Here is a 24691-nt window from a genome sequence, read left to right on the forward strand (position 1 = left end):
GGCCCCCTTTATTTCTTAACCACATTGCCCCTCAGTGATATAATCTGAAAATTTACCATTCCAGATTAACACTCACGACACTCAATTTACCTCACCATCACCATGCTTCGTCTTTGTGTTGTCAAGACTGCTTGCCCAAGATTTAGCACTGGATGAACCAAGATTTTCTTCAATTTAACATTGGGAAGGCTAAAGCCATTATCTTCAGTCTTTGCCATGAATTCTATTGCAACTCAATGTTGAGTGTCCAATCCCATATCCTCTCCATCACCAAGGCTGCCTTTCACCTCCAAAATGTTATTTCTTTCCCTGCCTTAGCCTATGTGCTTCTCATCCATGTTTTTCCTCTTTCGAAACAAAGCCATCCTAACGCTTTGTGTCCCATCTTCGACCCTCCATAAAACTAAATTCATTCAAAACTGATCATAACTCTCATCCATTGCCCATGCTTGTTGACCTACATTTCCTCCTGATCCACCAACAAAGTTCTTGCCCTTGTGTTCAAATCCCAGCCACATGCCCTCACCATACCACCCCCAACCTCAGTATCCTCCTCCAGCCCTCCATGAACTCTGCATTCTTCCATTCAGGCCTCTTGTGCATTCCCCCATTCTTCACTCAACCATTAGCAGTTGTACCTTCAGCTGTCAAGGCTTTAAGCTCTGGAATTCCCTCCCTAAAACTCAATTTTCCCCTTAAAAATGATTCTTAAGCTTCCCCGTCACTGATTCCAACATTTCCTCCTTTGGCTCTGTGTAACTTTGTCTGTTCACCACTTATCATGATATGAAGCAAAATAAATTCAAAAGTCAAATCAAGTGGCTATCTCGGAACAACCAGACATTTGTTTACCACTGTCACTAAGTTGACAAAAATCACTTCACTTCAATATGATAAAAATGCTGCATAGAAATGCATAGAAATTAATAATGCCACAGTATCACACCCTCGTCTAGGTGCCGAGGAATCGAAGAGGTGAGTACACACTGATTATCCCTACAAGTGATGATGCATTTTCAACATATACTTTTAAATGCAAACATGAATTAGAACTATGGAATCTTAATAATTCCTTGACACCCCGGTAAAACAAATGGAACCAAGAAGAGAAACATGATTTGTGACACAGAACTGCCTTGACAGAGACCTTAATTGAGAATTCTTTCAGATAGGAAATAACAGTACATCAACAAAAGGAAATGTTATTCTACTACAGACTTCTACATAGACTAGACTTGTCCAATATCCGGCCCGCAGGCCTGCAAAGCCCAACAACGCGGCTGCGGAGGTACTTTGCAAAATACTGGTAAGTGCAGTGGGAGATTCTTAAAGAAAACGCCCCTCCAATCAGTTTGTTCCTCTCCTACCTTTAGCCTCATCAGGGCATAAAAGGGCAGGGGAGAGCGACAGTGGGCGCGCGCCTTCAGGGAGAGCGACAGTGGGCGCGCGCCTTCAGGGAGAGCGACAGTGGGCACGCGCCAAGTGGCTTCATGCCACAACTTTATTTTGAAATTCATCTTAAATGTTGTGCCAAACATTAGCTTTCTGAAATTTGCACATCAGCCCCTTGAGCGAGAAGAAAATACAAATGTGGCCCCTGAGCGAAAAGGTTCGATAAGCCTGACTAAACTGGAAACACACTCAAAGATGAGTAATTTCTTTGTTGTGCAAGTTTTTTTTGATGACTGAATTACATCAACTATATTCAATACAATTTTAATATTTTGCAGGACAGTGGACAATGAAATTCAAACTACCTGGTGGAAACTATAATAGATAATATGAAGACTCACCGCTAAAGGACTTGACATCTTTTCTAAAGATTGAAGGATGCGTCTGGCAGTGGCACTAGTCACTCCATAAGATGGTGAACTTGCTGGCTTTGCTTTCATCTGTCTCCTTATTGGAACCTGGTGGTTATTAAGTTCACAATTTTTACAGCTTAAGGAAATTATCTATTTCATAGATGAAATTAGGTAGTCTTGCAGAAATGTCAGCATGATAACTTGCATCTTAATCTTTCCACATTTAAAATCAATGGGAACTCAAGGGTGAGAATGGCCAAAGACAAAAAAGACTGAAAATTAGTGGCCACAAACAAAATGGTCTGAAATTTTATTTATGACAAGGAATCATGCAATCATAGCACTTATGATCTGCAGTGAAATGCAAATGCTTTTCAGCCATTTCAAATGGGTGGGAACTGTTAAGTCTTCAAGTGGGTACAAACATTAATTTTCTCTTTGTTTACATTCTATTTTTGTCAAGACTGTGGACCAATGCATTTCTATAAAATTAGCAAAGTGACCTCAGCATTTCAGCATTCAATGCAGTTAGTGCATGTAATACAGGACATGCATAGTAAAGCAAAGGACTAAGGCAGTGCTTGCAAAGTATTATCCAATGGATCCCGTGTTAACTCACCACCATTGTCTCAAGGAGAATTAGGGATAGCCTTGCCACAAATATATATCTTAAAAATAACTCTTGAAAATTAACACGATCCCCAGATGCCAATAAAAAAGAGCAATAAAGCAGCACAGTAACATTTGGTATGTTATTGAGTATTACTGAAAGGCGGCATTTTTTGTCGAAGCTGTGTCTTTTTTCAGCAATACTCAAGTTCACCTAAGCTATATATGATAAAATACATTATATAAATGTATATTCATCATATAATAATACATCATATAAATATGAAAATCTGTTTTTGAAGTATTTGGGAGAAATGTCATTTTCAGTATTCATGTAGGTTTCAGTCAAACATTCCATATTATGTTCTGTTGAATAATCATACGGACTTGAAACGTTAACTGTGTCCCTCTCCGCAGATGCTGCCAGACCTGCTGAGTTTTTCCAGGTATTTTTATTTTTGTTTTGGATTTCCAGCATCCGTAGTTCTTTGCTTTTATTCCATATTACATGCTGACTGAAGCCCCAGGGGAGTCCTTTCCCCACCACACACTTACAAGCTCCTCTCCCCCCACCCTGCCCACCCTCTCCACCGACCCACTCTGCTCACCTGCCCCCTCCCACTCACGTGCTCATGCCCACCCTCACACACCCACCTGTTCATGCCCTCCCTCCCCAGCTCTCTCACCCACTCACACTTCCCCTCCCTAGTTCACTCCCACCCTGCCCAGCTCGCTCATACCTATCTTTCCTCGTCATTCAGCCCCCAACTCACTCATCCGCTCCTCTTTCACCACCCCCGCCCCCCGCAACCTGGATTTCTCCACCTTGCCCTGATGTGGAAAAACTGGAATGGGGAAAAGCAGTAACTAAACCCCATCCCCCAGAGACTCAGCCCTCAAACTGGAGTGAAGAAAAGCAGCAATCAGCATCCAAACCCCATCCCTGGAGTCTCTGCCCTCAAATTCTCTTGGTTTCTCTGCTAACCCCGCAACCCGGATTTCAGCCCTTCACATTGCATCCCAAAGCCTCACTCTTAGCCTCTTTGCACCAACCTCCAGCTCTGCTCAGCTTCTCCTCCCTGCCCCTGACAGCCACGCTCAGCCTCTCCGCCACCCCCCACCCTGCCCCCCTCCCACCCAGTCCAGTGGCACTGCTCCCACAGCAGAGGCCTCAGCAGGTAGACAATGCAAAGTACTCTGCTGGCTGCACAAGGGAGCAGCAGCTGTTGGGAGTGTGGCCTCAATCACCCAATCACAGAAAGTCAGTCAAATTGGCAGCAGTTTCAACAGCATGAGGCTGAATGATGGCTCACCTGGGCTAGGCTGAGTTGTGTGTGTGTGTGTGTGTGTGTGTGTGTGTGTGTGTGTGTGTGTGTGTGTGTGTGTGTGTGTGGGGGGGGGGGGGGGGGGGGGGGGGGGAGGATTAACTTGCCAAAATTCCAACTTTTGGAGAACAGCGGAAATTTCTCATCCCTGGGAACATGGCTCAACTGCTTCATCAATGACCTCCCTTCCATCATAAGATCAGAAGTGGGGATGTTCACTGATGATTGCGTAATGTTCAGCACCATTCGCAACTCCTCAGATACTGAAGCAGTCCATGTCCAAATGCAGCAAGACCTGGACAATATCCATGCTTGGGCTGACAAGTGGCATGTAACATTCGTGCCACACAAGCGCCAGGCAATGGCCATCTCCAACAAGAGAGAATCTAACCATCACCCCATGGCATTCAATGGCATTACCATCACTGAATCACCCACTATCAACATCCTTGGGTCACCACTGGCCAAAAATTGAACTAGCCATATAAATACTATGGCTACAAGGGCAGCAAGTCAGAGGCTAGGAATCTCGCAGTGAGTATCTCACCTCCTGACTCCCCAAAGCCTGTCCACCATCTAGAAGACACAAGTCAGGATGCGATGGAACGTTCTCCACTTGCCTGAATGACCGCAGTTCTAACAACACTCAAGAAGCTTGACACCATCCAGGACAAAGCAGCCCATTTGATTGGCACCCCACCCACAAACATTCACTCCCTCCAGCACCGCTGTACAGCAGTAGCAGTACGTACCATCTGCAAGATGCACTTCAGGAACTCATCAAGGCTCCTTTGACAGAACCTTCCAAACACATGGCCCACTAACATCTAGAAGGACAAGGGCAGCAGACACATTGGAACACCACCACCTGGAAGTTCTCCTCTAAGCCACTCACCATCCTGACTTGGAACTATATCACTGTTACTTCACTATTTCTGGGTCAAAATCCTGGAACTCCCTTCCTAACAGCACCGTGGGTATACCCACACCACTTAGACCACACTGGTTCAAGCAGGCGGGCTCACCAACACCTTCTCAAGGGCAGTTAGGGATGGGCCATAAACGCTGGTCTAGCCAATGATGCCCATCAAGTGTATTCCATCGCATGAATGAAAAAAAAACCACAGACACATGAAACTTCTAATGCCTGGCACAATCATAGCAGAAATATGTGGCTTGTTCAAATATTCCAGGAGGGGAATTATTTGCAGTACTTGTCAAAAAATGTTTTAATAATAATGTTTACTTCTTCCATCCGTCATTTGAATGACGTAACTGTCTCAGTATCACGCTGCTCTGTACAAAAACAAGGCAAGCATTTGAACCACGATGGTGATATGTTAACTGGCAACGAACAGGTGCACTGGTCACCACAGAATCCTTTACAAGAAATTTAATCCAGTCAAATTTTACTTTACAGATTGACTAGGCATACAAAGTATGGAACATAGTAGCGAGCATTACTCACCACTTGGGGCCATATAGAATTTGGGAGAAAGGGAAAAGCTGTACAGCAATTTACTCAAAGCAGTGTTTGAGTGTTAACTCTTCCCTCATTTGCTCAACGTGCAAAGCAGGTTTAAAACAAGTTAGGACAAGCAACACAAAGTTCCTGTGGATCTATGTTTCTCTTTTTAATGCCAATATTTTAGAACAGTATGAATAAACCATGTTATATTAATGCCCTCACACTGCCCAATATTAAATCAAAGCAGAGCTTCTTGCATAAATACAAACAGATGTGCACTAAGGTCACACCTTTTAGGGTCTCAGGATGTCCCAAAGCACTTCACAGTTAATGAAGAGCTTTGGTTGCTGATGAAATTTCTACAGTAGAGAAAAGTTAAGTTCTATAATTAGAAATTTAAAGATGCTCCAGTAGACTTCTTGAGTTTGTTAACACAAGTTTGAAAAGCTGGCATTGTACTCTTTCACAAGTATTTCAAGTTGATTTACATCCTATACAAAATGTCAAGTGCATGTCGATTTAGCTGAACTTGTTTTGTTAACTCTTATGCCACCACAAAGAAGAAAGCCTTTTTAGCGACCCAAACATAGATCAATATCAAATGACAAATAAAGTCAAACAGAACACGACTTAAGTTGAATCATCCAAGACACAAATTGGTCAGTGCCTCTCTTACAAAGCTCCACAGTATTGGAATAGAAAAAAAATCTCACCGGCACAAGAACAGTTTAAATTATAAACTGGGTTTTGATCCAGCATAAAAGCCAAAGAACCATCCGAACTGCGAGTTCTTGTATTGAAGTAGTCTGCTTGGACTTGAAAACATTCTTTTTCTTAAGCCACACCAAATTTTATCAAACTATAATAAATGATTAGACTAGTAGATCTGTTCAGGGGAAGGAAGGGACATACTATTGCAATTCAACATGCTTATTGCTGGGGTCTTATAAGAAATAGGAGCAGAATAAGACAATTTGGCCCCTCAAGCCTGCTTGGCCATTCGATAAGATCATGGCTGATCTGAATATGATCATAACTCCACTTTCCTGCCTGTTCCCCTTAACCCTCAACTCTCTTGTAGATCAAAAATCAGTCTAACTCAGCTTTGAATTTATTCAATGGCCCAGATTCCACAGCTCTTTGGGTATTGAATTCTTAAGATTTGACCCTCTGAGTGAAGAAATTCCTCCTTATCTCCATTTTAAATGGGAAACCCCTTATTTGAAACTATGCCCCCTATTTCTAGATTCACCCTCTCAGCATCTACCCTGCCAAGCCCTATCAGAATCTTATATGCTTTGATAAGATCACCATTCATTCTTCTAAACTCCAATAAGTGGAAGCCCAACCTGCTCAAAATTTCATGAGCCAACCTGTTCATCCCAAACATCAAGTCATCCTTTCCAACTCAATATTTAAACCAAAGAAATGGATGATTCTAAACAGAAGCACAAAGATACAAAAAGTACAAAGGAAGAAACAAGAATGAGTTACACCTTCAGTTAGCTTTTACCTGGTAAGGTGTACCTAGTGTTTGGGAAGTTCTTCCTGCTGCTGCAGCCCCACCATATGCAGTCTTGCCAGGATAGAAAGGAGAATCCCCAAGCTGGCTTGAATTTAGTAAAGAAGTACTAATAAAAGACTGGAAAAAGCAAGATCATTTTGAATTTCACAATTTTACATTTTCAAGTAATGATTGCTCAATGATTACAAACAACATCAATGTTGTGTCATTGTACTTACTGGAGGTGAACTTCCAAAAGCAGACAGATTAAAAGATGGCCTTTTCAAGCTCGTAGCTGATTGTTGGGGAACTGAATGAAAGCGTTCCCCTTCTGGGGACCATAAAGGTGGTAAAGAAGCATTCCTTGAAGTTATCACATCTGTAACAGTAAGAACAATTAAAAAACAAAAACTTGATCCGTAAGTACATCTTCTGTCATTAAAGATTTAGCGCTGTTTGAATGAAAGTATTAAAGCAGTTTTACTACTGAGCTATATCTCTAGCTGAGACATATTAATTTCACCTGTACTCCAGAAGGACACCACAGGATTTCTTAATTGCGTTAGCAAAATACACTATTCTCACAAACACTCTACCTTTTTCCCAATAACATAAGTATTTTATGTGACAATGAATCATTCAGATCAACTAGTCTGTTCCATTTCAGAAAGGACTGTGCCACAATTTCCCTCAGCATTTCCAGTCTAGGAAGAAAAAAAAGCAGCCCCACAAGGAAATAGCCTATTCTGAAAGTGTAGGAATGTGGATATCTTTCAGTTCACATTTGATGCAGCCAGGCTCAAAAACAGCAGGATACCAATATTCACCATACAAACTCACAAAGGTGGTTTGGCTCAGTTACCAGAGGGTTTCTGCTAGGTAGCACTGTGGATCATCAAGTGCGCACTCGGCCATTTCAGACATTGCAAAGTTCTATCCTACTCTTTTAGCTATTTGAAGTTGCAGTAGATCACACTGTAGAATTCCACATTTTTGTCACTGACAGCAGTTGCAGAATCAAGCAGTTTACTATGTAATTTCCAAAGCCATGATATGATGTAAACTAGAAATGTAAACAATTCTAGTTATATATTTTTGCAAGTAATATTTGTAATCATAAGCTACAATGAACTGAAGGAATATCATGAAGAAGTATTAGTCTTTACACAGGCTGGCAGAAACCTACATTTACAATTCCTCCAGACATGGGAGCAACACATTATCCATATCGTTTGGATAAAGGGAAAACATTCAACACTGTGATTATGAAACACAGGAATTAATCACAGACTTTATAATCACAGAGAGCCAATCAGCCCACAAATGGAACTGGTTATTCTTGCACTTATCTAGGTTTTGTTTCAATAGTTTTTTTGTGGTAAAGCATCCCATGTCCAAAAAATCCTGAGAGCTGAAGATCCTTCTCATTTCTTCACTCATTCTTCTGGAGGTAATTTTAAATCTATTCTTAAACCATAGATATATAATAGGCAATCAGCTTGGAAAATCTCAACTAGCTTCCTAACCTGTTCCGTTGCAATTCCTAATTTTTGCTGACAATTTAATATTTTTACTATCACTTTTCTGACTCAAATGCCATTCCTATAATGGAGAAAACAAAGGGGTAGTGGTATTGTCACTACCCGGGGTAATGCTCTGGGGACCCGGGTTCGAATCCCACCATGGCAAATGGTGGAATTTCAATTCAATAAAAATCTGGAATCAAAAACCTAACGATAACGATTGTCAATTGTTGGAATACCCATCTAGTTCACAAATGTCCTAATTTTTCTTGAAGGAAACCTGCCACCCTTACCTGGTCTGGCCTACCTGAGACTCCAGGTCCATAGCAATGTGGTTGATTCTTAAATGCCCTCCAAAATGGCAGGCCACTCAGTTGTATCAAGCCTAACGAAGACTTGTGCTTAAAATAATGAAACCAGACAGACCACCCAGCATTGACCTAGGCACCAGAAACAACAACGGCAAACTCAGCCCTGTCAACCCTGCAAAGTCCTCCTTACTCACATCAGGGGGCTTGTGCCAAATTTGGGAGAGCAGTCTGACGTAGTCATACAAGGAATCATACCTTACAGGTAATTTTCGTGACACCATCACCATCTCTGGGTATTTCCTGCCCCACTAGCAGGACAGACCCTGCAGAGGTGGCAGCACAGTGGTATGCAGTTGGGAGGGAGGTGCCCTGGGAGTCCTCAACATCAACTCTGGACCACATGAAGTCTCATGGCATCAGATCAAACATGGAAACCTTCTGCTGATTACCATGTATCGTCCCCCCTGAGCTGATGAATCAGCGCTCCTTCATTTGGAGAAAGCACTGAGAGTGGCAAGGGTACAGAATGTACTTTGGCTTGGGGGCTTCAATGTCCATCACAAGTGGCTTGGCAGCATCAGTACAAACTGAGCTGGTCATGTCCTAAATGACATAGCTGTTAGACTGGGTCTGTGACAGGTGGTGAGGGAACCAAGAGTGAAAAATATACTTGGCCTGCCGCAGATGCATCTGTCTATGACACTATGGGTAGGAGTGACCACCACACAATCCTTGTAGAGGCGAAGTCCCGTCTTCACATTGAGGATACCCTCCATCGTGTTATGTGGCATGATCACCATGCTAAATGGAATAGATTTCAAACAGATCTAGCAACTCAAGACTGGGTATCCATGAGGCACTTTGGGCCATCAACAGCAGCAAACATGTACTCAACCACAATCTATAAACTCATGGCCAAGAATATCCCCCACTCTACCATTACCACCAAGTCAAGGAATCAACCATGGTTCAATGAGTGCAGGAAGGCATGCCAAGAGCAACACCAGGCATACCCCAGGAAAGATGTCAATGTGATGAGGGTACAACACAGGACTACATGTATGCCAAACAGCATAAGCAGGAAGCAATAGACAGAGCTAAGTGATTCCACAACCAACAAACCAGATCTAAGCTCTGCAGTCCTGCCACATCCAGTCATGAAACACTGGAGGAGGCTCCACATATAGCCCCATCTGAAGGGGCCCAGCACATCAGTGTAAAAAATGAGGCTGAAATATTCGCAACAATCTTCAGTCAGAAGTGCTGAGTGGATGATCCATCTCAGCCTGCTCCACAGGACCCCAGCATCAAAGATGCCAGTCTTTAGTTAATTTGATTCACTCCACGTGACATCAAGAAATGGCAGAAGACACTGGATACTGCAAAAGCTATAGGTCCTGATAATATTCTGGCAATAGTACTAAAGACTTATGCTCCAGAACTTGCCACGCCCTCAGTCAAGCTGTTCCAGTACAGTGACAACAATAGCATCTACCTGGCACTGTGGAAAATTGCCCAGGTATGTCCAGTACACCAAAAGCAGGACAAAAGTAACTCAGCCCCCTTGATCATCCCAAAAGTGATGGAAGGGGTCATCAACAGTGCTACCAAGTGCCACTTGGTTTGCAATAACCTGCTCACTGATGCTCAGCTTGGTTTCCAACAGGCCCACTCAGCTCCTGACCTCATTATTGCCTTATTTCAACATGGACAAAACAGCTGAACTCCAGAAGTGAGGTGAGAGTGATAGCCCTTAACATTAAGGCAGCATTTGACTGAGCGTGGCATCAAGGAGCCCTAGGAAAACAGGAGTCAATGGGTATCGGGGGAAGAATCTCTGCTGGTTGGAGTCAAACCTAGCACATTGGAAGATGGTTGTGGCTGTTGGAAGTCAATCACCACAGTTGTAAGAATTCATTGCAGGAAATCCTCAGAGTAGTGTCTTCTTCAACCATCTTCAGCTGCTTCATCAATGACCTTCCTTCCATCATAAGGTCAGAAGTGGGGATGTTCGCTGATGATTGCACATTGTTCAGCACTATGCACCACTCCGCAGATACTGAAGCAGTCCATGTCCAAATGCAGCAAAACCTGGACAATATCCAGGCTTCAGCTGACCAGTGGCAACTAACATTTGTGCCACACAAGTGCCAAGAAATGACCATCTCCAACAATAGAGAATCTAACCATCGCCCCTTGACATTCAATGGCATTACCATTGAGGAATCCCCCACCATCAACTTCCTGGGGAGTCACCAAAGGCCAGAAACTGAACTGGACTAGCCATAAAAATACTGTGGCTACAAAAGCAGTTCAGAGGCTAGGAATCCTGTACTGAGTAACTCACTCCTTACTCCCCAAAGCCTGTCCAGCATCTACAAGGCACAAGTCAGGAGTGTGATGGAATACTCCCCACTTGCCTGCATGACTGCAGCTCCCACAACACTCAAGAAGCTCAACTCCATCCAGGAGAAAGCAACCTGCTTGGATGGCACCCCATCCACAAACATGCACTCCCTCCACTACTGAGCACAGTGGCAGCAATGTGTACCATCTACAAGATACACTGCAGAAACTCACCAAGGCTTCTTAGAACCTTCCAAACCCATGACCCACTAACATCTAGAAGGCCACTCACCATCCTGACTTGGAACTATATCACCGTTCCTTTATATCGCTGGACCAAAACTGTGGAACTCCCTTCATAACAGCACTGTGGTGTACCTACACCATATGGACTGCAGTGGTTCAAGAAGGCAGTTCACTACCACCTTCCCCAGGGGAATTAGAGATGGGCAATAAATGTGGGCCTAGACAGCAATGCCCATATCCTATAAAAATGAATTTTTTAAAAAGTCGCATGCAATATTCCAAATGTGGCCTAACCCTTTATCTTAAATATGATGTGCACCTAAAAGCTACAGGCTCCCTCCACCCTAAAGCGTAAAATTTTAGGCTAGTGAACAGCTATGTTATGTAGACAACAGGAAAAATGAACTGTTCAATTTAACCTAACTATACTAAGCTTTTTGAAAGCTGAATCACAAATGCTTGCTACAACTGCACCATAAAATTATTGCCAATGAAAAATCTTAAAAGAATTATTTACCCTTATCAGAAGCTCGGGAAGAGAAACCACTTGTTGTGGAGATGTTATCATCTTCATGTAGAGAGCCAGAATCTTTGATTTCCTTTACCAGTGAGAATCCTGAATTGCCAATAGGAAAAGAGGAGGATGTGGACGGTTGGCAATCATGTGCTGGAGTATCTAGTGCAGCACAATTAAAGTGTGCTCGACTGAGAGCTGGTCGCAGGAGCAGCATTTCCGAGAAATTTAAAGCAGATTTGCTCGATGGTGTGCCTACTGTAAAAGTGAGAAACAAAATATAAGATGCAAGTGTTTGGTTCATGTTGCCAGCATATAAACGTGCACACAATTGTAATATGATTGTTCTTTTTGCCTCCTGAAGATCATGAGTTACCATAACACTACCTGATCTTGGCTGCAAAGTGGGCAGCAGAGCAAAATCAACATATTGGGTTATAATGATTTTAGGAGGAACAGAAAAGAGGGAGGGTGGGAAGGCATACTGTAGAGGCAAACCAAGACAAACAAGCAGCTAGCTGAGATTAGGTGCAGGGAAATTGACACATGGAGTAACAAAAGAATATTTTTTTAAAATTGCAAAGTTACAGACTAAATATAAGCCATGGGAGGCTACTTCATTTTCAGAGTGCTAAGGACAAACAGGGGTGAGAGATAAACAAATTGAAAAGGGCAGATAGTCTATAGATAGCATAATGCATAACACAATTAACTATGGGAAGAATTTATGAAAGGGGTCAAGAGGAAGTATGAAGAGAATCAACAAAATTTTAAAAATGAAGTATTGTACAAATACATCAGTTTTTTTTAATTCATTCGCAGGATGTGGGCTTCGCTGGCTGGATCGGCAGTTATTGCCTATCCCTAGTTGCCCTTGAGAAGGCAGTGATGCACTGCCTTCATGAGTCGCTGAGATCCACGTGCTGTTAGGAAGGGAATTCCAGGATTTTGACCCAGGGACAGGGAAGAAATGGCAATGTATTTCCAAGTCAGGATGGTGAATGACTTGGAGGGGAGCTTCCAGGTGCTGGTGTTCCCATCTATCTGCTGCCCTCGTCCTTCTAATAGTGGATGTGGGTTTGGAAGGTGCTGTCGAAGGAGCCTTGGTGAATTTCTGCAGTGCATCTTGGAGATGGTACACGCTGCTGCTACTACTGTGCATCGGTGGTGAAGGGAGTGAATGTTTGTGGATGTGGTGCCAACCAAGTGGGCTGCCTTCTCCTGGACGGTGTCAAGCTTCTTGAGTGTTGTGGGACCTGTACTCATCCAGGGGCAAGTGGAGAGTATTCCATCACACTCCTGACTCGAGCCTTGTAAACGGTGGACTGGTTTTGGGAGGCAGGAGGTGAGTTACTCATCGCACGATTCCTAGCCTCTGACCTGCTCTTTTAAAAACACTTTTTACGAGTGGTTACATGAGACACAAGGATAAGAGTTACTAGGGAATAAGCAGAAATTGGTGGGGCTATTTATTAAATACTGCTCATAAGAGAAGCATATTCAGGAGGTAGTAAACCCCAAGTTAAAAAGTGAGATAACTGATATTAAAATAAATAATAGGTAAGAAAATTATAAGAACCAAAAGTGGATTTGAGAAGGAAAGACCATTGGATAAACCTGATAAGAGCTCTTCGAGGAGGTGACCAAAATGATGGACGAGGGAATTTTAATCTAAGTGGAACACTTGGGCTTGAGAAAATATTTGACAAGATAACACAAAGGAAACTATTGGGGAAGATTAAGAGGCAGAATTGGTGGGAGGAGGGGGTAGCAAATTGCATTAAAACTGGTTAGGAGAGAAGAAAGAGAGGACGTTAAGAGCAGTTTCTGAGTGGTTGGAATTAGGCAGCCGTATCCTACAGGATTCAGTTTCGAAACTATTTATGTTCACTATACACATCAACGATTTGGCTATAGTGCTGCAAGGGTGGCAGCCAAACTTGTCATTGCTGGGAGTCATTTTATATATTAGAGGGCCAAAAGAAAGTTCCAAGAGGCTATAAATAAAATTATATAATGCAAAAAAGATGGAATTTAATGGAAGCATATTTTGATAAAAGTAATTTGAACAGGCAACAGTTGGATTAGGTGGATAAACAGAGTAATTTTGGGCCTCAGATTCACCAGACATTAAAAGTAGCATCATCAATGGATAAGGCCATACATAAAAGACTGATGGAATACAGGATTTTATAACAGGCGGTATATAGTACAAATGAGGTGTAATTGTGAACCTACACAAAATTTTATAGAGCATAGGAATAGTTTGCACAGTTTTGGGCTTTCCACCATAGGATGGATGTTAAAACAAAAAGCACAGATTCACTAGGATTTTGCCAAGTATGGGAAAATCCAATCTATCCAAAACCTTGGAAAAGTCGTGTTCTCATTAGAGCAAAGGAGATTGAGGCGATTTGATAAAGATAGAGAAAAAGACTATTTTCACACATTAAGTGGTCTAGAACTAGGGAACATAGGGACAGGATTACATTTAAGACATTTAGGTCAGAGAACAGGAGAAATTTTTTTGTATTCAAATGTTATCAAGTTGTGGAATGCACTGCCAGACTCATCAATTGAAGCAGAGACCATTTCCAACATTTAAGAATAAGTTAGAGCAAACAGTGTAACTGACATATCTCAAACGAAAGCACCACTACCATCAAACTTGTTACTTGGAAACAATGCTTTACCGTCAAGCAATAGAGAAATCATGCAATCATAATTAAGCAAAACTATATGTTCAAATTAATCAGACACAAAGAGCAAGATTTAAATACTTGCATAGCTTTCTCTGCTGAAAAATGCATCAGTTTATCTATGGTTGGAAAACTTGACTGCGTGCAATAAAATGGGCCCTCACTATAGCAGGGAAAAATTAAGATATTCCTCGTATTTTGCGGGTGACACATGTCTTGCTCCCCAAAGGAATACTTCCTTGAAAAGGGAATGTCTAGCAAACACCTTTTCATTGTGTCATGTTGTTCATTCTACTGGCAAAAGGGCATAACCCAATATACTTAGCCCTGCAACTTGCTGTTGCTTAAACACAATTCAGGTTTGATGAACTACATTGTGGCCCTTCACTACAACATGAAGGTTCAAGCTGGCAGTTATGAAATAATAGATTTTTGGAAGACAGTCTGTCCAGGTTTGCAACCAAGCAAAGATCCAAACCTAAACACTTACTTCATCCAAACTCTCTCAATGAAACTGGACTTAAGGATAACCCTCACAGAATAGCTATCCTTCATAATTCTAATTGAACAAATTGGTTCCTTTGCAATATATCAGTAGTAGAAATCAAACAATCACATTCATAACATTTTATTAACTCTGTCATGTTAATTCATTGAGTATATCCAGAACTAACATTTCTTTTTTGGCATTAACCAATTTAAATGCAGATAATAAGCTTTATAATTATACAACTACCTGTTGCACTGCCGGTTGTTGGCGATGGTTGATGCCTTCCATTATCAAATGGTGGCGTCTCATTGACAAGAACTGGAACATTTTCATGATTGTTTACCGATCCCCTTGCTTCAGCTGGTTCTGTCTTCGAAACCTTTCCAAAGTATTTCTGCAGCCATCCAGGAACTATATTCTTGACAGTGTTTGTAACTCTTCCAATGATTCCCTGCAGGCAAAGAGTTTTTTTTAAAAAAAAATCAGATTTAACAATAATGACTATCAATTTCCCTTTCTTGGTTTAGAAGTCACACTGAATTAATTACTAGGGCTCTCTGGCCCAACTTTGAACCATTTTTTAACAATCCTATTGCAAAGTGATTGTTGATTCAATGATTGGTCTTACAACTCAGAATACAGAGGAAGCACTAACCTGAGAAAGTGAGGGTGAATGAAACGAGTAATGAATTTATGTGTACACTCAAGTTAAGATATTTAACATATCATAGCTTTCCAGAATTTAACATTTGCAATAAGTTTGAGCTGACAATAGTAACATCTGAAGCTTCAACGGTAGCTGCCTTGTTATTTCTACCAGCTATGAGAATAACAGGAGCACATCATAGAATTATACAACAAAGGAGGCCATTCAGCCCCTTGCCCCTGTACCAGCATTTCCCCACCCTTGCCTCATAGCACAAACTTTTTTCTCTTTCAAGTATTTAATCAATTCCCCACTGAAAGTTATTATTGAATTTGCTTCTAATGCCCTTTCAGGGAATGCATGCCAGCTCGTAGTTTAAAAATATTCTCATCTTGCTTCTGGTTCTTTTGCTAATTGTGTTAATTCTGTGTATTCTGGTTACTGATCCTTCAGCCACTAGAATCAGTTCCTCTTTATTTAATCAATTAAAACCCATCACGATTTTGAAGACTTCCATTAATCTTCTATTAACCTTCTGTGCTCAAAGGAGAAAAACCCACCTCCTCTAGTCTTTCCAAATAGCTCAAGTTCTACATCTTCAGTACCATTCCAGCAAATCTTCTCTGCACCCTCTCTCAGGCCATGATGTAGTTCCTAAAGTGCAATTTTCATAATTGGGCACAATACTCTAGCCAAAGGCTAACCAGTGATATATAAAGATTTACCATATCTTGCTTTTGTACTTCATGTCCATTTATAAAGATAAGCATCCCATATGCTTTATGTTTTAAAAAGCCTCTTCAACTTGTCACATGAAGATGTTTCTACATGCATCCCCATGTTTTTCTGTTCTTGCACTTCTTTTAAAATTGTACCATCTCATTTATATTGCTTCGCCTCATTCTTCCTACCAAAAAGCACTACTTCACACTTCCCTGTGTAAAATTGTTTCTGTCTAGGTACTACTGCTTACTGCATTTGAGTTGCCTGTCATCTGAAAACTTTGAAATTACACTCTGTATACTTAAGTCCATTTATTAATATATTTTAGAAAGAGCAATGGTCCCAATATCAAACCCTGGGGATAGCACTGTACACTTCCTTCCAGTCTGGAAAACAATCATTCACCACTACTCTGTGCACGCAATCTCTTAGCCAATATTGTGTTCACATTCCCCCTCCTTCATGAAGGCCATGGGGTTGAATTTTACTTACAAGTATGTTATGCAGTGCTTTATCAAACACTTTTTGAAAAGGTCCATATACAAAGATAGAAGACGAAAGATTAACTCAAGAATGCAACCGAGTGCAACCCATTTTACACAAGAATTCACCTAATCTAATTAATCTCCTGAGATGTTCTGCAAACTTGCTTTCTGTTCCCCATCTCACAAACAGAAAAATGAAGCAAATTGAAGATCATTAATCTACTTTCAAAATAACAGGTTAATTGCTACCATTCACATGACATCGCAGAGAGCCCCAGAGATTCAGAAACTATATTTCAAAGTATATTCAATGACATCTGCAGACCTTAATTCAATTTGTTTTGGATGCTCACCTAGTTCTCTTTTAATCTTTTATTTAGAAGTCCATTCCATACGTGTGGGGGTTTGGAGGCAGAAGGGTGGAATTTATTCCAGGTTATGCACAAGAATCTTTAGTTTTATATTCATATCCTGAAGTTAAGCACGGCTTGCATTGATATAATTCACTCCTCTCCAAGTTTAAAAATTTACATCGTATCTGAACTTCACAACATCAAATCCCACCATTATTTTTCGTTATCTTCTACAAATCCCCTATGGCTAGGTGCCCTAGCAAAGTTGGGAACTTGGCTTTGCCAAAAGCAAAAAATGTTTAAAAGCTGCTGGAAACAATATCAACACGGGCAGTATAAATATGCCAAAATGCCCATCTGAAGTGGCATTTCAACAAAATGTACTATAAACAGCTTCAACATTTGAGTACTACATTTATCTTTGACATGAACAACCCAGTGAATCGGTGAATGACGAAGTATTTTTGAAGATACAGTCAATTCTTCAACCTATATTTGCTCCCATTGGAAGAACAGCATCTTAACCTTCAGTAATAATGAATAGTGCTGTGCTGTTCTTTTACAGCTGTCATAAAAAACTCCCAGGCATCATTCTGTAGGCCATGGGAGTTTAGAACTTGTGCTCAGGAGCATAACCCTATAAAAACACAAGATAGTGGAAAAGAAAGTTCAGCAAGCATTTCAAGTAGCTACAAAAATGGGTAGTCTCAGAACAAAAACCAAGAGCTTAATAATAATGTGAAAGAGTTAGTCGAATTGCACAAATATATCTAGGAGACAATATCGCTCCAAGGGAAAATCATCATAGCCGTCAAGACAATGGTGAGGGGAGAGCTGCCTAGATAAAAACATCACCATGCTAGTGATCCCTATGAATCATTATGCCCCATTGCTGTCTTGCTGAAGTGTTTACTTTCAAATTGCTAAGCATAACTTCAAGTGACATAATGAATACAAACGATACAAGTTTCTATACTGAGTGTTTGACTGCATTTGAAATATTGATATAGAATGCAGTATACAATGGTCTTTGTATTTAGTAATGATACATCTGAAATAAGATGTCAGATTTCATATGAATGGATTTTTGAATGAGGCCAGTAGTGCAGATTTGGAATGCTAACAGACTGAGCCAGAGTGGCACAGCACAGGTTTATATTCGTATTTTCACAAGGTACTCAAAAGCAAAGATGGGAGGGGAAGTGGGGAGAACAGGGGGTAAATTTAGCTCAACCTTTTGATTGAGGGACATATTACTCAAAAATAAAGAGGTAAAACTGGTGAAAGAGCAAAAAAGGCAAGGAAATGTGGGAGCAGTTCCTATACAGGTCTTTGTTTTATCACAAATAAAAAGGAACAAACTAGGAATCATCTGTAACAAAATATTGAAAGCCCCCACACCAAACTTCAAACGTTCAGGGAAAATGGTATTTTTGGTATACTTGTCTTTGTAATATGTTTGCTGAAGATCCATAGCAAACATCAAAATACAATTCATGGGATGCAATATTTTGAAATCGAAGGCCAAGAAACAAATTACATTGCCAACACCATTTTAGCCTTATCTTAGATACAAAACAGATTCTATGTTCTCATAACTGAAACAAAACCAAAAAGTGCCTCTGAAACAGTGTAAATGGATGTCCACAATCTCCCCCTAAAAAAAAATTGGAATATCACTAGGATAAACTTCTACAAACACAAACTTGTGAGTTCCCATACCTTTCCCATTTTTGGGGAGCATTCCGAGAAAATCAGACTTTTCAGTTTTGACAGAAATAATTGTGGGGTGAACTTAAAGTATATATTAATATACAAAAGCAAACCCACAACATTACGTAAAGTTACATTATGACAACAGAATAAGGGGGTACAGGCTCAAAATCAATTTAGGATAGATTCAAGGAAGTTCATGAAATGATTAACGTTTGCAACAGATAAGGCTGAGACTGGAAAGTCTTTAGGGGAGATGATCCAAAGTGAAGCTTACCTGTACCTATTTTGTGAAATTTAGCTCTTAGCCCACCATCTATGTTGCTCAATGAAAATGTCACTTACAATGCAATTAAAAAAAAAAGCTTGCACTTGTGCTGCATTTTTAAACAGAAAAAAAACCACAAGGCACTTCATAAAGCAATAGTGAACCATAAGCCAAAGAAGCAGATATTAGGAAGAAGTGACTAAAATTTTGGCCAAGCACGGAGGGCGCAGAAGTTGAGATAGGGACTGGCAGAGCATGACAGCTACCAAAGGCAAGAGGGAAGCCAGTTCAGAGGAATGGATAGCTTTAGTGGGAGAAGTTGGGGACTGAGCGAAGTTTCAGAGACTATAAGGCTATAAAAGGGAATTATAGATGAAAATTTAAAAAGATCAGGAGCCAATGCAAGGACAGAAACAATGGGTAAGAGGGATGAAAAGTACAGGTAGGATACAAAAGGCAATTTTGGATGAGCCAACATTTACAAAGTGGAGGACAAGAAGCAGGCTTGGATATATTGAAATAGAGGTGACAAAGACATAGTTGTATTGCAGCAGCAGAAATGTTGATAGAAGCAAACAATACCACAAAGGTGAATGTGGGTGACCTCTACGATGCAGATGGAGTCGGAATCGCAGTTCAGATTCAAAGAGGATGATAAGGCCACAACCAGTCTGGCTTAGCCAGTGGACAGAATTGATGCCAAGGAATCAAGTTTGAACTGGGTCCCAAGGCAATGGCTTCGGCCTTACCAACATTTAGCTGGAGGAAGTTGTGGTTCATCTTAGACATGCAGCCTGGTAACACAAAAGCAGTAAAATAATCAACAAAGACTGGGTGTTGTCTGCAAACAACCATAAGGTGCCTGGAGATTGTGTGAATGATGTTACTAGAAAGCAACATGTGGATAAGTAAAAGGAGACAGCCATGGATAGATCTTCAATGAACCACGGGCGTAATGGGGTGGGAAGAGAAACCATTGCTGGAGATATCCTGGTTACGATCATGTTGGTAAGAGTGCAACAAAGCAAGGGTAGTCCTGTTCACTTAGGACTTCAATTTTGTGCATTCCTGAGTTCCTTTACCCTACCATTGGCAGTCACACCTTTAGTGGTCTAGGGCACAAACTGAATTCCCTCCATAAACTTATATGCCTCTCTCTCCTCAAAGGTGAGTCTTAAAACCCCTCTCTTACGCCAAACTTTTAGTTATCTGTGCTATCATCTCCTTGTGTGGCAGTGTTAAATTTTTATCTGCTAACACTGCAGTGAAGCACTTTGGGATCTTTTACAATGTTAAAAGCAACAAACAAATACAGGTTGTTGTATGGTTACCTGCAAGAACAATTTTAAAAGTATAATGCCTGCGCAAAGAAATTGCAGTGTACCAGTGCAAACAGTCAATGAGTCAATCAAAGAACAAGGATAGAGGAAACATGAGGGAAGGAGTGAAAGATGCAATAATAGATAGGGGTGGTAAGGCATATAACAAAAGATAAAGTACACAATGAGGCTTGACAGTACATGCAGCAAGAGCAACCATAATCCTTACAAATTGGCGAGACATGGTTGCACACCTTACAAATCCATTACATATATTGCAGACAAACATATACATTGCTTTCATTGAAACTCTTTCCAGACAACAAAAATATCAATGTGGCTGTGTCAGCTGTACCTCAGTTAGTGGCACTCGAACCCTGATCCTTGATTCAGGTGCAAGTTCCACTCCAGTACTTGGGTACAAAAATCAAGGCTGACACTCCAATACAGAACTGAGAGTGTGCTGCACTGTCTGAGGTGCTGTCTTTCAAATGGGATGTTAAACCCATCTGCTCTCAAGTGGACATAAACATCCAGGGCACTATTTCAAACAGAAACAGAGGAGTTATCCCCAGTGTTATAACCAAAATTTATCCCTCAGAAGGGCTCAAGGACAATTACCTTCGGCTAACATAAGCATATATTAGAGCCTCTTATTTTCTCTTCCATTTTGATAAGCAATGCAAGACCATTGCTCACAATGATCTAGAGCAGTAGAGAAACTATCCTAATGTTCTATTCAGAATTAACTGAAGTACAAAAGTTTGATGGAAATTAACGTTAGAGGTGCTCAAAAATTAGACAGGTAATAGATTTGGAATTTTTGGAGCGCAAAGATCCACACTGTAAAAAGTGACAATCACGCAATTTAAATGTAAGTAATTTAAAACCAGTTTTACCAAGTACAGATTCCACGAGCAACATAATGGCCTAAATTCAGAAAGTAAAACATTCAATTGGCCCACTGATGACTCATGTTAAAACGTAAGTTTAAAAAGAAATCTGTGGCGACAGTCTGCTACTCCACATACAGGCAGTGCGCCAAGTCCGCATGTCAAGACGCAACTGGCACCCCCCATCCCCGAACGTAGAAGAGAAAAGGGGTTAAAATCTAACAACACGAGAGTACAGACCAAAATCGCGGTACCGAAAGATACAAACTTCAACAAGAGGAGTGTAAAATCAGCAATGTGAAATGTTATGGAAGATCCCTAATGAAGGTACAAGTCGATCAGCTCCGCGCCAAAACCCCCCATGGCGGTTAAAAGGACTGAAAAACCGTGGAGAACCGAGGAGCTGAACCGAGAGGCTCAGAACCGGGAGGGTTGCAAACACGGGATCATGAAAAAAGAAATAGAGAACGAGAGACAGAGAAAGAGGGAGGGAGAAAGCCGGTCTTACCTCCGGCCATCAGAATGCAACCGGGGGGGGGGGGGGCACCGGAAGCGAGTAACAAGCCGACGGGAAGCGGACTAACAGCATTTATAATAAGTAAACACAATGAAACAAAACCCAGGGGATGTTCCAGTGGGAATCACTGCTTGTTCGATTGCATCTTCCTCTTTTCACCGAGCTAGGCCCGGCTTTGATAGCGATTCTTCATCACTCGCTCAAAGCCAGCGCCTAGGCCGCGGCTCGCGCACACCGCCTCAGCCGAGAGCGGGTATCGCTCCACCTTCTCCTACAACAGCTTTATATAAACCGACAGAGGCGGATTGTAAATCTTTAAAAACAATTACCTGGTTCTTCGTGTAGGGTTTGCTAATGATGTGGTGTCTCTTATTTCGGATTTTACCTCCACCACCACCTCCTCCTGTCGCCGCCGCCATGTCTGAATCTGTCTGCCTGCCAGTTGCTCGCGCCGCTCTCTATCGCCTAGCAGCCGTGCCCAAGCGGGGGGGGGGGGGGGGGAAAGGAAGGAGGGAAGAGGGTGGGGGTTCCACGCTCTAACGTCACAAGCGGTTCTACGCCTTCCCCCGCAACAACGCACTTTCCCTCAGCCGTCAGCCACCCGCTCGCTCGCACGCAAGCGCCTTCCCTCCAGGGGAGGGTTTTTTCCGCCCTCAACGCACGAAGTGCGCACAAGAGCCAGCGTGTGCCAACATGCGTCATCACGCCGCCAGACGCTGCCATTGGCTCCGCCTGACAAACACCCGCAAAGCATCAAGGGAGCAGAAGGAAGAGCGGTGCATGCAAGGGCTGTTCCCTTTTCCATCATCCCCCCCAAAAAACTGGGGAGTGAGGGGAGAGAGGGGGAGGGGATGAGGGGGGAGGGGATGAGGGGGAGGGGAGAGAGGGGGAGGGGATGAGGGGGGAGGGGAGAGGGGGGGAGGGGAGAGAGGGGGAGGGGATGAGGGGGGAGGGGAGAGAGGGGGAGGGGATGAGGGGGGAGGGGAGAGGGGGGGAGGGGATGAGGGGGGAGGGGAGAGGGGGGGAGGGGAGAGGGGGGGAGGGGAGAGGGGGGGAGGGGATGAGGGGGGAGGGGATGAGGGGGAAGGGATGAGGGGGGGAGGGGAGAGGGGGGAGGGGGTGAGGGGGGAGGGGGTGAGGGGGGAGGGGAGAGGGGGGAGGGGGGAGGGGGAAGGGAGAGAGGGGGGAGGGATGGGGGGAGGTGATGAAAGAGGGGAGAAGGGATGGGGAGAGGAGGGATGAGGGGAGAGTGGGAGGGAGTGAGGGGGGAGAGTGTTGGGGGGAGAGTGGGGGGAGAGTGGGGGGAGATGAGGGGAGAGAGGTGGGGATGAGGAAGGGGGGAGGGGGGAGTGGATGAGGGGAGAGAGGGGAAGGGGATGAGGGGAGAGGGGAAGGGGATGAGGGGAGAGAGGGGTGGGGATGAGGGGAGAGAAGGGTGGGGATGAGGGAGGGGAGAGGGGATGAGGGGGGAGGGGTGGAAATGGGGGGAACGAGGGGGGATGTGGGGAGAGAGGGGGGATGGGAGAGGGAGAATGATGAGGTGGGAGAGGGCGGGGATGAGGGGAGAGAGGGGGGATGAGGGGATGAGGCGGGAGAGAGATGGGAGGGTGGGATGAGGGGAGAGAGGGGGAAATGATGGGAGAGGGGATGAGGGGGGGGAAGTGGGGATGAGGCGGGAGAGGGTGGGGATGAGGGGAGAGAGGGGGGATGAGGGGGAAGAGAGCGGGGTGGGGATGAGGGGGAAGGGGGAATGAGGGGGGGGGTGAGGGCAGAGAGGGGGAGGGGAGAGAGGGAATGAGGGGAGGGGAGGGGTGGGAATGAAGGGAGAGAGGGGGGATGAGGGGAGAGAGGGAATGAGGGGAGGGGTGGGAATGAAGGGAGAGAGGGGGGATGAGGGGAGAGAGGAGTGGGGATGAGGGGAGAGAGAGGGGGGGAATGAGGGGAGAGAGAAGGGGGTTGAGGGGGATGTGGGGAGAGAGGGGAGGGAGAGGGGGGGATGAAGGGAGAGAGGGGAGGGGGGGGATGAGGGGAGAGAGAGGGGATGAGGGGAGAGAGAGGGGTGATGAGGGGAGGGGGAGGGGATGAGGGGAGTGAGAGGGGGAACGGATGAGGGGGGAGGGGATGAGGCGGGAGAGGTGGGGATAAGGGGAGGGGGGGATGAGGCGGGAGAGTGGGGGGATGAGGCAGGAGAGAGTGGAGGATGAGGGGAGAAAGGGGGGATGAGGGGAGAGAGGGCGGGGATGAGGGGAGAGAGGGGGGATGAGAGGAGAGGGGAATGAGGGGAGAGAGAGGGGTGAATGAGGGGAGGGAGAGGGGGGATGAGGGGAGAGTGGGGGGAATGAGGGGAGAGTGGGGAGGAATGAGGGGAGAGTGGGGGGAATGAGGGGAGAGTGGGGGGGGAATGAGGGGAGAGAGGGGGGATGCGGGGGAGGGGAGGAGCGGAGAGAATGGGAATGAAGGGAGTGGGGGGGATCAGAGGGAGGGGATTAGGGGAGAGAGGGGGGAATGAGGGGAGAGGGGTGGGAATGAAGGGAGATGGGGGGAATGAGAGGAGAGAGGGGGAATGAGGGATGGGGGGAATGAGGGGCGAGAGGGGGGATGATGAGGGGAGAGAGGGGGTAGGGGATGAGGGGGGGAAGCGGGGATGAGTCGCGAGGGGGGGGATGAGGCGGGAGAGAGGGGGAATGAGGGATGGGGGATAAGGGGGTGAGGGAAGAGAGGGGGGATGAGGGATGGGTGGGAGAGGGGGGGATGATGGGAGAGAGGGGGGGAATGAGGGGCGAGGGGGGGTGAGGAGAGAGAGAGGGGGGGATGAGGGGAGAGAGGGGGAGGGGATGAGGGAGGAGAGAGGGGGAGGGGATGAGGCGGGAGAGGTGGGGATGAGGGGAGGGGGGATTAGGGGAGAGATGGGGGGATCAGGCTGGAGAGAGGGGG

At 43.9% G+C, this 24691-nt stretch overlaps 1 protein-coding gene across 4 annotated transcripts in view; it reads right to left on the reverse strand.

Moving 5' to 3' along the window:
* nup153 (nucleoporin 153) overlaps nucleotides 1-22240 on the reverse strand; it is a 65372-nt gene extending 43132 nt beyond the window's left edge. For 3 of the 4 annotated variants that reach the window (XM_041183835.1, XM_041183837.1, XM_041183834.1), the window contains exons 1-6: nucleotides 22087-22240; nucleotides 15087-15291; nucleotides 11655-11909; nucleotides 6951-7090; nucleotides 6721-6849; nucleotides 1794-1910 (exon numbers count right to left, since the gene is read on the reverse strand). In XM_041183835.1, the coding sequence (XP_041039769.1) occupies nucleotides 1794-1910; nucleotides 6721-6849; nucleotides 6951-7090; nucleotides 11655-11909; nucleotides 15087-15291; nucleotides 22087-22176 (936 nt within the window). In that variant the 5' untranslated portion in view covers nucleotides 22177-22240. The remainder of the gene's footprint in view (nucleotides 1-1793; nucleotides 1911-6720; nucleotides 6850-6950; nucleotides 7091-11654; nucleotides 11910-15086; nucleotides 15292-22086) is intronic. The other variant, XM_041183836.1, reaches the window with a different exon arrangement.
* Between the last annotated feature and the right edge of the window lie 2451 nt (nucleotides 22241-24691).

The sequence above is a fragment of the Carcharodon carcharias genome, chromosome 3 (genome assembly GCF_017639515.1).
Source record: "Carcharodon carcharias isolate sCarCar2 chromosome 3, sCarCar2.pri, whole genome shotgun sequence".
Classification (NCBI taxonomy): domain Eukaryota; kingdom Metazoa; phylum Chordata; class Chondrichthyes; order Lamniformes; family Lamnidae; genus Carcharodon; species Carcharodon carcharias.